Source organism: Anomalospiza imberbis, chromosome 3, assembly GCF_031753505.1.
Source record: "Anomalospiza imberbis isolate Cuckoo-Finch-1a 21T00152 chromosome 3, ASM3175350v1, whole genome shotgun sequence".
Lineage (NCBI taxonomy): Eukaryota > Metazoa > Chordata > Aves > Passeriformes > Viduidae > Anomalospiza > Anomalospiza imberbis.
In genome coordinates this window covers 57,934,442-57,950,458 of record NC_089683.1, presented here as the reverse complement: position 1 = coordinate 57,950,458, position 16,017 = coordinate 57,934,442, and the positions used below count along the sequence as shown (strand labels likewise).

Genomic DNA, 16,017 nt, shown 5'->3' with positions numbered 1-16,017 from the left:
TGGCGAGGCCACACTTCAAATCCTTTGTTCAGTTTTGGGCTTCTCACTACAAGACATTGAGGCGCTGCAGCATGTCCAGAGAAGGGCAACAGAACTGGTGAAGGGTCTGGAGCACAAGTCTTACAAGGAGCAGCTGAGGGAGATGGGACTGTTTAGCCTGGAGCAAAGGAGGCTCAGGGAGACCTTATTGCTCCCTACAAGTATCTGAAAGGAAGTGTTGGTCTCTTTTTCCAAGTAACAACTGACTGGGCAAGAGCAAACAGCCTCAAGTCATGCCAGGGTAGGTTTAGATTGGATATTAGGAAAAAATTCTCCATGGAAAGGGTTCCCATTCATTGAAACAGGCTGCCAGGGAATTGGTTGAGTCACTGTAGCCAGAGATATTTAGAAGACATGTGGATGTGGCACATAGGGACATGGTTTAGTGGCAGACTTGGCAGTGCTAGGTTAATGTTAGGACTTAATGATCTTACAGGTCTTTTCCAACCTAAACAATTCTATGATTCCACAACCATCCTCCTTTCCCAAGGGTGCCCAGGTTTTTCTTCCCTTACTGCCAGACAACCTCATCAGCAACACCACTGCTCTGCAGCTGAATCTTTATCAGAAGTCAGCTGCAGCATCACTGTTGCTCTACACTGAGTATTACAAGAATTGAGAGGGGAGAATTTGTGTATAAGAAGAGAGGAGACAAGAAGTCACACTCCTTTTCTTCCAGCTTCCACTCCATGTCTCATTTCCTGCAATATCTCCAACACAATGTCAGAGTAATGCCAAACAAGAATATCTTTGCATATATTAGTTCCTCTCCAGTAACACACAACCTCCACTTGCTATCATTCTTCCCCTTCTCCTTAGACTACAGCAAGCAAAGACTCCTTATCTACAGCAGCAGAGCTGAAAGCCAACTGCTCTGCACACAGCTACCCTGCAAGTCAGTCTTTGCTAACGCACAGATGGCTTCCCTTCTTTTGCCTTGCCTATATATGTCAATGTATTTTGTCTTCCAGGGCAAGAAACTCCCAGGCTAGGTTTTCATGCAACTTTCTTAATGTTGATTTGCTAATTGATCATTTGAAAATCAAAGCCAAAACCAAAATCCACATAAACATGCATGACTCCTAAAAGTAACAATCATATGATGTGAAAAACAAGCCAGTGTGGGAGGACAGAGTCAGACATACCCTAACTTCACCGCTTTTATGCTTAACACTGCAGCTGTGAAAATGAAAAGGGAAGAAATATGCTTTTTCAAGGCATAGTCAGCCAGTCTGTTACAATGCTTCCAAAATACACCCCTAATTCTCCTGTTGAGTGCTATGGAAATAATTGCATTTATTGTTCAGGTTTTGCCTTTTCATAACATTTTTTAAAGTCAAAAGAATGAGAGAATAGTGGTGTTCTGTAATAAAAGCAGATGCCATAATGTGACAGGGTGAACAGGTCACTTCAACAATAATGGTGGAAGACTGCAATTTTCTAACACGTGTATCAGAGGTGGAGTACTAAAATTAAGTAAGCGTTTAGCTGAGTTTCATGAGTGGAAAATCTCCTCTATTAAAAATTTGCCTCATAACATGCCTTTAAGAGGTACAGAGTGCAGAACATCAATTCAAACCTGTCTATTATTTCATTTTTGCTGCAGCCAGCACCTCAGACCTTTAGACCTGGTTCCTGCTCCATAAGAAAGCCCTTATGGCCATGGACAACTTATCTCATTGAACACCTATCATCCCAGCACTGTCTGAGGAAGAGCCATCTACAAAGACCATTTCATCTATTGGCAATAGGCTCAGAGTGATGGCGTGACTGTACAAATGTAACTGAAGACACTTGTCCAGATCTGATGTACAAGTTACAAAAAATACTGGACAAATGCTTTAGAAGCATTTCAGTACATCATATGTCTTCAGAGTTAAATGTACAGACATCCTTACCAATTGTAGAAAATACCAGCAGTTATTGATAGCGACCAAATTACTTCTTCCTCTAATCCACCCCCAACGGACTCTCCAAAAATGGCACTGCTTTAAACATTATTCAAACAAGTCTTCCTAAAATTCCAGCTCCTACTTGTACGAAGAACAACATCTAGAGGAAGAGAAGCAAACTTATAGAAAACTACCGTCAATCTCATTGATCCTCCAACCCCTGACTTCTGAAGTTCTCTCTTTCACTTCCATGAATATTTCTGTGAGTCTTTACTAGACAAAAACAGAGGGGACAAGTTCAATCAGGGACTTGAGGGCACAGGAAGAAAGCAAGCCAGAAGAAAAATTACTTATATTTATCAAACCGGCACAAGCAAGCCAGCAGAATTTGGCCAAAGAGATATACACCTACAAACCTGGATCTGAAGTACATGCTAGTGGAAGAAATAACCTGGAAAAACATGGAAACGAGGCAGGTAGCCTACTATATACGTTATACATGCATACTGCCATCTCTACCTTAGTTCTACGTCTCCAGGAACAATTTTCCACTTTGTTCTCCAATCTCTTCCCACCTGGCCCTGATAACCCAGCACTTCCCATTCAGAGGCAGTGGATATCCTTCTACTGCCTATTACAGAGACACAGAAGCAAGCTCTAGAGGAGAGAGATGTATTTGTTCTCTACTAGTAAAAGGCATGGTGTTTATGACAGCTATGACTTGCTTTTTAAAAACCCTTCACAAGGGTTTTTTAAAAAAGTTACCAACGACTACAACTTCTCAAGCACTTACACTTCAGAGCAGTTCTCAGGGCAGGAGATGTGTCCATGTGGTATGCACCCTAAGAGGATAAATTACCCTAAAGCCACGGGCAGTGAACACGGGGTTATAGCCAGCAGGTGGGGGTGTGGGCAAGACACAAGGCAGAGCAGTTCTCTGGGATTCATGCCATTGCTACTAAATGATGAAAAACAAGCATCACACGAAATACAAGGGCAAATGCCACAAGATTCTGAATTTTGAGAACCCTCCACTCATTGTGCCCGTAACTTCAATAATGAAAGTCAATCCCCTGCTACAATGGCTGCAGCTCTATCATTTTTAGCACAACACAGAAAAAAAAATTATTGGCAAGATGATGTGATTACGGGGAAAAGATTTTATGATACCAAAATACCTGTTTCTCCAAGAAGGAACTGCCAGTCATAGTAGAGCATACCAGGTATTCCATTTGTCCAATTCTGTTTGTTAATTAAAAAAAAAAAAAAAATTGCTGGTCATTGTGCAAAGAACCTTGCACTCTGCAGCTTCAGTGTCACTAGTAAGCACAGAGAAGAAACTGATACCCAGTCACAGACTTCATTTCATCTTCTTCAGTACTAACACCACTATTTTGCTGTTTTCATAACTGAACTGTCAAAACAATTTATCCAAATATATCCAGAACATGCTGGTTAAGGAATTGTTGTCTAATTTGTGCATCTCTACAGAAGTCTAAAGGAATCACTAGAGTGTGAAATTTCTAAACCAAGAAGAGGCATTGATCACAGACTATACTGAACAGAGGAAGAGAAGCATTCAACACCTCCTAACCATACCCATAACATAGATTCAATCTCAACAAGATATTTGTTGAAAATCAAGTGCTATCTCCAGAACAAATGCTTTGTGTTCTCAAAACAAAAATAGGACATGCTAAGTCTATGCCTGGGTGTCACTTATGTTAAACAAAACACTCCAAAGCAGATAGGAAGGACACATCATGTTTTTTGTCATCATCCACTTTCACATCAAGCAGAAATAGTTTGGCAAATAGTTTAGCAAATACATGTGGTACATCAAATCATTGTTACCTAGTCACTCTTGAAAGGCACAGAGCTTAAGCCACCAGGCTTAAATGTTGCTACCTTGATGACTATGCAAGTGGAATGACTTTCCACATAGTAGTCACAGGATATACCTACCTTCTGCGATTCACAAGAGCAGGTGACTCTCCATCTCCAAGCAACAACAGGCACAGATGACTGCTTCCCTGCAATCTGTACATAATTCTGCCTACAGGAAGAATGAAATAACAACTAGGACCATGCTGCACTAGGTCAAATTTAACAGATTGATTGCTTTTTTCTAAGAGAGAAAATGAAAAAAACCTAAGGAATATATGCTCCATGAAAAAATTTTGATCAAACAGGATCAACACCAGGTCCTTTGCAGTCGGAGAATTTAGGCTAAACAGCAGTGCAATTAAGTAGGTTTGCCTCTTGGGGCACTTCAAGGATTAATTACTCCATCAGATTGTTTGAAAGAACACAAGGAAAGAGCACGTGATATAATGAGGCCTCTAAATGGTTCTCCTCATCTCAGTTTCAGCAGCCCTGTAAAAACAATCTGTTAGTCTCCAGTATTGATTTTCTTTACACTGAGAAGCTGCGTGTAAATTGACTTCTGCAATAAAAGTCATACAGTATGGGTACATCAAGCATCTGACACACTCAGTCTTCTCACCACATTTTTGTCTTACCAGCCAATTAAAGTGTTACTGGTTGGAACAGGAGACAGTTTTCAGTCATTATTATTTCTTTAGCCAGAAGTATTAGGTCCTTTAAGATTTAACATGAGAGACAAGATGTCTGTTTTCTGGAGGGGGGGGAGGAATGTTTAATCAGTGGTATCAAAACAAGTGCACTCACATCCTGCAATGTAATCTTTTTGAAGAAATTTAGTATGCAAGAGATACACAGAGTTTCTCATGGTTTGTAACAAGTCATTCCTCCAAGTGGTGCCTGGGCATGGGAGTGTGGTCTACACAGTGACTACTCTCCCTCCCCCCAGATACTCATTTGGAGCAGCAGGCAGGCCAGGGACTGGCAGTCAATGCATTCTGGCTCTGGTCCACAGGTGTCAAGAAATATCAGCAGGAGTTCTAACATGCTTTAAAGCAGACACTCCTCTTCCCTGGGGGCCAGAGACACCACTCGGCTACACAGGCAAGTCCCTGAACTGCAAAACATGGAAAAGTGCCTAAGGGATCTTTAAAACGAATTCACAAACAACTCCAGATCCAGGAGGTGGCATAACCTGCTGTGACTATCCCACCAAGGATGACAAAAAGAGAAGGGAACTAGAGACTATATAGGACCCCTGTTTGATTCCAGTGCTGCTTCTCACTGTCAGATTCCCAGAAAAGTATTTTGGCACATAGTCCTGCCTCCTTCCACTTGCTACATTAAATGCACTACATACTACTCAACAAGAATAAGAGCTAACAATTCTAATACTAAATGTAGTCATTACATATTTTAAGGTGAAATCTGATAAGAATCTAAAAAAAAAGAAGATGTAAAAGTGTTCAGAGACCTATTGGGAAAAAAAAAAAAAAGACAGAGATGTTGTTTAGGTGTTGATTTTTATAGAACTAGTCCTGGAAGCCTCTGTTGCCCCCAACCTGAGACAAGACAGTCTCCAGATCACACAGTGAAAGACTGATACTTTGATTCCTCATATAAATGAATTCTCTGGTTATCATAATTACTTCATGACACTAAACTGAATCTTCTGCCTAAGAGTTTGGGTTTAATAAACAAAAAGTAGTTGGCTAGCTATAAGCAAGTTGATTAAATCTTTAGCTAAACAGACTAGGCAGTACTGCAGCAACAGCTGAAGTAAGACCTGGAATGTTTCTGGTTGCCAGTGAGCTAGTTACCACCAGCACTCCCTTCCCCTAACCAGTTTTTGCACTCAGAAAGGATTCAGCTTTCAATATCAACATAATCCAAATTCTAGGGAGCTTTGCTAATGTTTTAAGAAAGAAGACTAAGCACTTTTACCTCAACACACCTAAAACAGGAGTACAAAATTTGACTGTAAACCTAAAATGGCATGATTGCTACCAGCATAACAACAACAAAAAGACACAACAATTTATTCCATAACATCTGGAATTCTTTTCTGACCAAAAAAAAAAAAAAAAAAGCACTATGTGCTTCAGGTACTATCTTTTAAAATGTGTCAAAATGTTATATAACTAATCACTTGTATCATGCTAGAGTTAATTTAGATATCTACTTCAAAAAAGTTATCATTCAAGTGCTAAAATAAGTTAGGATCTTCAGCCACTAACGTTTTCTAAGGAGTGCTAAATGAATTCCATTAAATACTAGTAAGCATATTTCTCCCAGAGTCTGCAGATGTAGTCAAAAGATGGATTTTGTTATAAGGTAGTAAGTAACCTACAGAAGAATCACTGTCTTAATACTTCTGCCCCTTAGCTGTGGTTATCACTCGAGTCTGGTGATGCCCAGAGTAAGAACAGGCAGTAAAGTACATTTACAATCTGTTTAAACTTCACCCCAGAGTGAAAGTCCAAGCAAGTATTGGTCTTTTGTTTATGTCTTTCTATATTTTATGGAAGGAATGGGAAAGATTCGAGTGCCTAAAGGGTTTAAAAGTAATATTTAAATACATAAAATAATGTGGAAAGAAACATCATATAACCAAGTTACTCCATTAAAAAATTATATCAAATGCAAAGAGTTTATCTGCAAATAAGAAGGCAAACCATGTGACCTAGGAGATCCTTCCCAGTTCTGTGTTCTGGAAAGTAATCCTATTAAGACAGTCTGGTAAGAGGATTTTCATTAGGCATTGATTGTGCCATCATTTGCACTTATGAAGTCCAACACAGAGGACTGAAGTGTGTGCGATCTTCTTGTTGGCAGCCTATTTGGACTGGTGAACTCTTCTGAACCACCACTAGAAGTGTCGCCTCTAGACTAGCACCACTGCACAGACTAGGCATTCACTTACTTACCATTAGGCCTCTTAATTAATGCTATCTTCTATGCTACATTTGCTTTACAGGCTGAACAGTATTGCACTGAATTAATAATCTACAAGTGTTCCAATAATTAAAGACTTATAGTAACATGTTATGATTTTTCTCTATATTTAGATCCACTAGATCTATGCTACTGATAAATAATCACATGGATTGAAAATATACAAGATGCCTTCTGGGGCTGCAATCTGTGTGTTCCCTGAAAATAATTTAAGATGCCCTGCTAAACTGGTTCCTAGAATACACATCATGCTTCCAGGGTGGGAGGGAGTGGTGGGGAGGGGAGGTAACAGTTCTGCTAATGAAATGTGATCCTCAGAATTAAATACTTATCACTTCAAAGAAGATTTGATTTGTTTCAGTGTACCTCTGCCCAAGCAATTCCTTATTCCAAGAAGATCTTTAACAGGCTAAATTTATTCTATCCTTTGAAATAAAGTTGTACTGCTGCTGTAGGGACTGCATACAATTAAGATTTTATACCCCTTCTCCAGAATTAATAAGTTCTAGAAATCTTGACTTCCATAATTCCATGTGTCACACGGGAGAACAGCAAAAGAAGCTGCTAATGTTTTACAACAGGCAGCCAAAAGTTGCGGTGACAAAGATGGATGGCCCTGTCTAACCTACTCAATTTGTGCTGTCAAACAGAAGTTTCTGGAGTTAGATGTAAGGCAGGGAAAAATGAGATCTTGGCTTTTGAATAGTGCAGGCAAGACACAAGACTGAAAGAATGTATTAAAATTGCCGTTGCTGCTTTATCACCTGTAGTGACAAGAGACAAGGGGACCCTAACTCAGGCTGAATTAGGTTAGAGATGGGATAGCTTTTTTTTTTTCCCCACTGCTATCTCCTGCACTGTCAGAATATTATGTAAAGTATGTACACATTTTGTACCATAGCATGCTCTACAAACCACATATGTTTTTTTGGTTGGGTTTTAAGTACCGCTACAGTGTTTTTAAAGTGGTTGATAACCTGTTCTAAAGGGAGAATTATGAGAATGCCACCAGGAGCTCAGCCAGTCTTTGCAAGGTATGAACCAAAAGAGAATGAGTTTACGGTGGTCATGAGAGCCAACTATCACACTACTTGTTCTAGTTGAAGTAAGACTTAATTTCACATATTTTTATTTACATACAAGACCTACCTAGAATCATTCCCTATGCCTTATATGAGAAGTAAAACATTCAATGAAATAGATAATTCCCTCATTTAAATAGGGTTATTTTTCTTTCAGGCATTTGCATAGACAGCACAGGTTAGCACAGCTAATGCAAAGCACAGAGAATAAGGAGAGACTGTCATACCACAGGGTTACAAGGAACCAACAATGCTCAAGTCAGCCCAGCACCTTCAACAAAGCGCAATATAACCTGCTCTCAGCAATCTGGGGATGGATCATCCATGTTGTAGTTTAATTGTGCTACAAGTACAGACACATCCAAGCTACACTCAAGTCCAAAAGCAATATAATGTATTTTTGTTATAAACCTGAATGGTTAAAAGGGGTAGACTAATGACCAGTTCCCCTTCTTCCCCTGTAAATTCACTGCATGATTTGTAGCAGAGTTTACCTTTTTTTTATCTACAGTTTTTCCATTGTATCCTCATTCTCCCACCACCCTCCCCTTTGTTACCCTGGATAATCAAGTACCAGCTCTATGTAAAACAATTTGCCTGAAGGCACAAGAGTCTTTGTAGCCACAAAGATTGGAAGCTACTGTTAATAAGAAGTACAATTTTAAAATCTTAAGTGATGTAAGCAATCAATTATTTATTCACCTTGTTATAAAACAACCACACCTACTGCTTCAGCAAAGAGACCAGTTGAATCTTGAACAGAGAGGAAAAGGACAAAAAAGTTGCTATGGAATAGCTGCTGAAAGATAATCTGCATTGTGAAGCTTTAAATTGGAAGTCAAGAATATTGCTGCTGATTCAGATAAAACAATGAACCATGACCAGTGCAGAAATGACATCAAGACTAAACAAAGATCAAATAGTAGAAAAAATAATTTTCTTGGAGTCATAGAAAGGTTTGGGTTGGAAGGGATCTTAATGCTCGTTCATCTAGTTCCAATCCCCCTACCATGGCAGGGGGACATCTTCCACTAGGTCAGCCACATCCAACTTCAACACTTCAAGGGATGTGAAATTCACAACTTCTCTAGGCAACCCATTCTAGTGCCTCACCCCCATCACAGTGAAGAATTTCTTCCTAATACCTCACCTAAGGCTGTCCTCTGTCAATAAAAGGCCATTCCTCCTTGTCCTCTCACTACACATCCCTCTCAAACTGTCTTGCAGGCCCTCTCTAAGTGTCCCTGAAGCCTTCTCCAGGCTGAACAATCCCAACTCTTGGCTTTCACATGAGAGGTGCTGCAGCCCCTGATCGTCTTTGTGGCCCTGCTCTGGACTCACTCCAACACGTCCATGTCCTTCTTATGACTGGGGCCCCAGAGCTAGATGCAGTACTCCAAGTGGGGTCTCACAAGAGTGAAGTAAATGCTGAAGGACCATCTCCCTTGACCTTCTGGCCATGCTGCTTTTAATGTGGCCCAGGATGAAACTGGCTTTCAGGGCTGCAAGTGCACATGGCCAACTCATGTTGAGGTTCTTGTCAACAAACACCCCCAAGTTTTCTGCTCAGGGTTGCTTTCAATCCGTTCTCCACCTCATTTGTATTTGTGGTTCGGACTGCCTTGACCCATGTGCAGAACCTTGCACTTGACTTGATGAACTTCTCTCCTTGAATTCCTTTGCACTGTTGTACACATTTTGCATGCAAAAAGAAGGCAAGTTCAGTAGCTGAACTGTGGTACTAGTTTCCTACTAGAGTAGGGTCTTTAGAACTTAAGGCAAGATCCTAAGAAGTTCATTTAGAAACAAAAGGCTCTGACTTTGTCACAACCAGGTGCTTTCTACCCTCACAGATCCTTCAGCCTATTCCTCTGAAAAGAGCTGCATGCATTTTACAAGGTTTGTTTCAAAACAACATGCATTTCTTAGGCTTCCCATTTTCTGCTCTTGGGATTCAAATACCTTTCTGTGATTGCTACACGACAGAATAAGCCTTTGCTGCGCCTGTCTTCTCTGTGTCCTTTACAGGTCTCTGATCAAAGCAACTCTTCAAGTGACACAAGTATGTTACACAGTATCCCTACCCTCAAGAGAGGACACCAAAGTTCGTGCTGAGCAACATGAAGATCTGTAAGAGCTGTCCAAGATAAATAATCCAAAGAAATTTCTAAGCACCTTGGTGGACCTACAAGTTCTTTACTCCAATGTATCTGAACTGCAACATTCAATTTCTCAAAGAAAGAAATCCTTTATTACGCCTCCTACTAACTTGCATTCTTTTAAAGGAGTGACACTCTCTCTAGTTCTCAGCCTCTTTCCACTTCTAATCCATTGAGAAAGAAATCCACATGCAATTACCATTTCTGAGATCTTAGTCCAAGTTAGAAGTGTATTCAAAGAGTGAGACTGTAGGCAAAAGTTTGTTTCTGTAGCATTTTATTCAGTGGATTTTCTTACCAAACACCCTTCTGAGAACTGAATAATGAATTTCAAACATCATCTCACTAAAGCCTGAGGCATAAGTAATACCTGATCATACCATCAGGTCCACATCACCACATGGCAGCCTTAGCAGCATGCTGACTGGGCTGATTTGGAAAAGACAGTGTGTGTGGAGGGAAATGTTAGCATATCCCAGCAGCTTCAGGAAGACAAAGAGGGTGCTCTCCAGCTCTGCGGTCACTGAGCAAACCAGGCAAAGGGAGTTCTTGGTCCCTGCAGGACTGAGTTAAATTGCTCCTTTTCCTCCCATACTCCACAGCCAACATGCAATCCCCTAACCATTTCAGTGCTTCATGCCTCTCTCGTCATTGCAGTATCTGTACCAGAAATGGAAGAATATCTTATATATAACAATTCTCAGTCTGGTGTGGATTTGTACTCTTAAAGGAAATGCCTGAAGGGCCTTTATGGCCAGCTCTTCCAATTGCATTTTATTGTACAGTGAATTTTTAAACACAATCTCAGGGTATTTCCATTCCTGGAATGGAAAAATAATAAGCTTGGACCTAACACTCTGATACTTCCAGACCAACATCATATGCCCTGCCAAGTACTGACTTCCATACATCACTAGACATACTCTAATAAAGTATTTGATTACTCAGCTAAGCTCAGCAATATCTCAGAAGGCAAGTCTTGTATTCAGCTTTTAGAGTGTGAAGTCTAGGGGCTCATTTGATTTGCACATGTAAATCTCTACATTAAAAAAATATTCAGCAACAAATCCATAGCACAAGCAAAACCTTTCTTCATTTTTGTGCAAAAATCTGTGTGCCATTTATAGCAAATACTATCATTCTGTATAGACAGGACCCCAGAGCACAGAAACTCACCTGCAAAATTGAATGGTTTCTGGGGACAAGTCCAGGGGTCTCTTTTTTTCATACACAAAGTCGTACAAGTTTGTCAGGTGCACACAACATAGATTTTACATCTGGAAAACTGGTCTGTCACCACTTTCATGCTGAACTACAAGTTGCAAACCATCAGGGAATGAATAGTGATGATGTAAGTTGTTCTCTGCAGCATTATTTTGCAATTCTTAACCAATAATGGACTTAACCCAAAACCCAAAGCATCTGTGGAGAAACTATTTTTAGTACCAAGATACCTAATAAAGGTCAACACTGAAGCCAGTTCAGGTTCTGAAATTAAGGCATTGCATTTTCAGTATACTAACCTGCAACTATAACCTCAGTTTCAGCATTCACAGAAACCAGAACAAACAGGTTATAAAACTTTTTTTTTTTTTTTTTTTTTTAATGAATCAGTCCCAGAAGCAGACAGACAGACTGATACTCACCTGAAGCACCTGACCTGAGTATGTTAGCCTGGCAGGTTCTGGTGCCAAACATATCCTGCTTAAGTCTCTCTGGTCCTATTAAAGTTTTCTACCTTGATAACCTTTACCATTCAGGTAAAGGGTCTTTTATCCCCAGAGTCTGCATCATGTGAAAGCAACCTTTCTAAACCTAATCTCTGTGTGATATAACTGAGGTCTGCATTAAAAATAGTCTCAGATAGCTCCTTCTAAGTCACACCTCCAACACCATTATATTGCTTGGCATCCAATTTTTAAAACTAAAAATGTACCAATAAAACAAGATCCACTAGAAAAAGAACACAAACAAACCTGTCTCATTATTTCCCAACCTCATCTCCTAAACTTTGTCGCCATGCCAAGACAGGCTTATAGCTGACTTAACTTGCAAGTACTTGAGAGACTATGAGTACATGTTTAGTTTTGAATAAAGGGAATCTTTCTGCAAGTATCCACTTACTGACGAATCTCAGCATAATAGCAAACATTATTTAAATGTAAAACAGTGAGAAGGCACTGCCTTTATGCAGTCCAAAAAAGAGACTTGCAAGTCTTCTTACAGACTTTCAGTCCACCACATTGCAATCACCCTCTACTTATTTCTGCTCTGTCCAGAAATTAAGTGCACTGCTCCTTAGAAATAGAGCTCTGAATCAGAATAGCAATGAAACAATTACACTGGTTAGCTCTTCCAGGATTAAAAATTCAATGGCTATTTCTGACCACCTGGAAGATTTTAGATCATTACAGAATTTAAATGTCATTGCATTGGGAAGTTATTGTAGATCTTCCACAGAAGTTGAAGTGAGCAATTCCCAGCCCCCTCCCAATTTGCCCTCAGACAGGGTTATTAACTGTCTGCATAGGTGATTAAATTTCAGCCTGAGAGCTACATCTCTAAGCCTGGAAGTAATTCAAGCAGATTCAAGCAAAGCATCTTGCATTAAATTGCTATTGTCTTTAATCACTACAGTCATCATATATCTTCAACTTTATTCTGATAGCATATTAATAGCTTGATCTTTTCACTACCATCATCTGTGCTGACTCTGGATAGAGTTGAGGCATCATAGCAAAGAAGAGCAGAAAATGACTTAAACATTTTGCCCTTGGCCTTCAAATCTAAAAACATTTTGTTCTATTAAACCCCTTTTTCCCCTAAAAGTCACCTCAGAAAACAAATCATCAAATAAGTTATTTTCATTCAGCTATATATGGTGTCCACCTTAATGGAGACCTTCTTAAGCATACATCCTTCTGCTTTAGTTGGAAGCAACAACTATAAAAAGGAAAAGAATTAACAATTTTCCTCTAACAAGCCTGTGATTTGAATACTGTGAAGAGCAGCAGCAATTCCATTGGGCTTTGCTTTGGTCCTATATACCACATCCTTTCTTATGAACAGAACAAGCTCAGCTGTATGTGAGAAGCACACAGCCCAAATAGGTGCTTTTGAACAGCAAGAGTCAAACCAGAGGACAGATCCAGCAGGCCAGACACTAACTATGTTATCAGCTTGCACAGGCACAGAATCATCAGTTCACACAAACAACTGTAAACATTTCTGGCCTCAGAAAAATCCTCACAGCCTACAGGCTATGTGGCCAAACAAGTCATGAGACTGGAGAGACAAGTCACACCAAGATGAAGACTAAGAACTGCTTATTTTTATTATTTTTGACTGGAGTTTCTATTTGTATCTTTCCTTCCCGCTGGTCATGGATGTGAACAGTTAAGGAGGTTTAACTTGACACATGTACATTTTTTATGTGTCATTCTAATAAATTTGCCAATAAATCACTTTTGAGATTAAAGGAGTTTCTTTACACATTTGTATTACGTGTGTGCTAGATATTCCATCCAGGTTATTTATATTTTCACATCCACCCCTCAAGGACTGTCAAGCTCTTGTCTTCCTAGCTCCAGCATCCTCAGGAGCTCCAGTTGGCTCCTGGACATGCTAGCTGCAAAATTCACATCTGGCTTCAACAAATTTCACATCAGAAGTCTCTAACAAAAGTGAATTAGACTACTGATGGGAAAAGTATGTGTGAACCGCAGTTTAGCCTTAACGTTTTGCTAAGACAAAATACCCGAGGTGGAAGGAGATACGATCATTGGGGATTAGAAGGTCTACATTTTTAATGAAGCTTTGACAAAACAAAGTACTGGTACTTCCTTTATTTACAAAATCGTTATCTCCACAAGGAAGACAACAGTTGCCATTTCTTTGAACACTCTTGAAACATCCTCCTTCTCATCTGTCCTCTACAAAAGAGAATTCAATCTGGCAACACTCGCTCTTTACCCAGAGTAGCAGTAAAACAGATTTCATACCTACAAATCACGTACATACAAGCCCCCAGCGTTTTCGATTCTCGTCCTAATGATGCCCGAATTGCTCACCGAGATTTCCTGGCCAGTATCTACCCCGCTCCTGTAAGTCGGGATAACGCAAAACCACGATCCAGAGGGGACCATACCCGCACTAGAGTGTTCACAACAGCCGCCTCCGCACAGGTCCCGCTCCCTCCTCCGGCTCGCCCTGTGCCCAGCACACCGCTCTGCTCTCCGACCCGCCGAGCTCCCGGCGCTGGGCCAGCTCGCCTCTAACGGAGACTGACGCCCGCCCAGCCCGCGGAAGGCGCCTCGGAGCGCCGGTCCGCCCTGCCCTGGAAGGCTGCGGGGACAACGGCTCCCGGGCACCACAGCCGGGGGCGACCCTCCTGGCATTCCCGGACCTGCCGCAGCCGCCGGGGTCCCCCCGGAGGAAAAGGACCCCTTCATGCCCGGCCGTGCGGCAGCCACCGCCCGTCCCCAAAGGGCAGTCCCCTCTTATTCACCTCGGGAGGGCACGGGGGACACCCTTTCTATAGGACATGGGGGACCTTTCACCATTCCCTGAGCCGAGGCACCACTGAGGCGCGGGGCAGCGGCAGGGTGGAGGCGGTGGACCGGGAATGTCATTTGGAGGTGGCGGTGACAGCGCTCCTCTGCCCACCGCCGAAATGCGACTCGAGGCAGGAGGAGATTGCCGGGGGTGAGGGACACAGCGGCGGGCGAGGGGACTGAGGCGACAGCAACCGCGCCGGGGACCCCGCGACCCCGTCCCCGCACCTCGCAGCCGTAGAGCTGCCCCAGCTGCTCCACGATCCACTCCTCCAGCACCAGCCGCTTCCGCAGCTCCTTCCGATCGTATTTCACCGTCACTTTCCCCTGCTGGTGGCGCCGCTGCTGGACCTGCACCACGGCCGCCGCTGCCGACACCGAGTCCTCCCGGGAGGAGCTGCCGGAGGAGCCGCCGCTCCCGCCGCCGCCACGGGGGCTCTGGAAGAAAACGCGGTTCCCGCCGCCTCCGCCCGCTGCTGCCGCCGCCTCGCTGCCCCCGGTCGCCACCGACATGCTCCGCTCCGCCGCGGCTCCCGCCGAGCCGAAAGGCGCCCGCCGCCGCTACCGCCGGGCCGCAGCAGCCGCCGCTTACGCGTGTGCTCCGCTCCCCCGCACCTGCCGCTTAAAGCCTCGCATGGCTCGGCGGCGCAGCGGCCCCGCCGCTGGGGGTGGGCCCGGACCGGCTGGGGCGGGGACAGAGGAGGGGCTGTGTGGTACGGCACGGCTCGGCACGGCACGGCTCGGGTCGGCGTAGAGCGGCACGGTCGGAGCGGCTCGGCACGGCACGGCACGGCACAGCACAGCACAGCGTGCCTGGCGTCAGCAGCTAGGAGCGGAGTGTGGAGCACCCCGAGAGTGCCGCGGGGCTGCCCCGGTGCCGGCGAGCCGTGGGCGGCCGCTCCTCGCCGTCGGCGGAGGCGGAATGGCTGTGCCCACGGCAGGGCGCTCCCAGGGAGCATACGCTCGCTGGGTGGTTTATGACTTTTTTTCTCTATAAGGAAATGCAGTATTGCGCCGTCACACACACTACGTTTATATACATTGCATACCTGCAGCTCTAAAACGCGGAATGCGATCGTTTTCTTCTCTTGGTGGTGTGTGTGGGCGTGGGTGCGCGTGAATGATTTCAGGATAGTGAACCCCAAGAGCTGATATTTCAAGCTATCAGCAATCAGTGTAAAATTAGCCACGTGGAGATGGCTTTCTAAAACACCCAGGTTAGCATCAGTGCTTTCAGCAGCTTCTTGTCTCTCAGGAGATACTGCGTGAAATCACTGATGGCCCATCCTACACACAATAATGTGCCTATGACTGCAAGTAAGCAGCCACATAGCACAGGCGCTGGTTAGGGATGCCAAACCATCCCCTTTAGCGACGCGGTTCGCCTGTGACAAGGGGCAGAAGTCGACCTCTTGCATGTGCAGAGTGGGGACTGGGAGTGCTTGGTGTCCCA

General features: G+C 43.1%; 1 protein-coding gene across 1 annotated transcript in view; it reads right to left on the bottom strand.

Annotated features, from left to right (window-relative positions):
- Window positions 1-15,236, bottom strand: part of PPP1R14C (protein phosphatase 1 regulatory inhibitor subunit 14C) — a 51,559-nt gene extending 36,323 nt beyond the window's left edge. The window contains exon 1 of the mRNA XM_068184585.1: window positions 14,793-15,236. Within this exon, the coding sequence (XP_068040686.1) occupies window positions 14,793-15,077 (285 nt within the window). The 5' untranslated portion in view covers window positions 15,078-15,236. The remainder of the gene's footprint in view (window positions 1-14,792) is intronic.
- Between the last annotated feature and the right edge of the window lie 781 nt (window positions 15,237-16,017).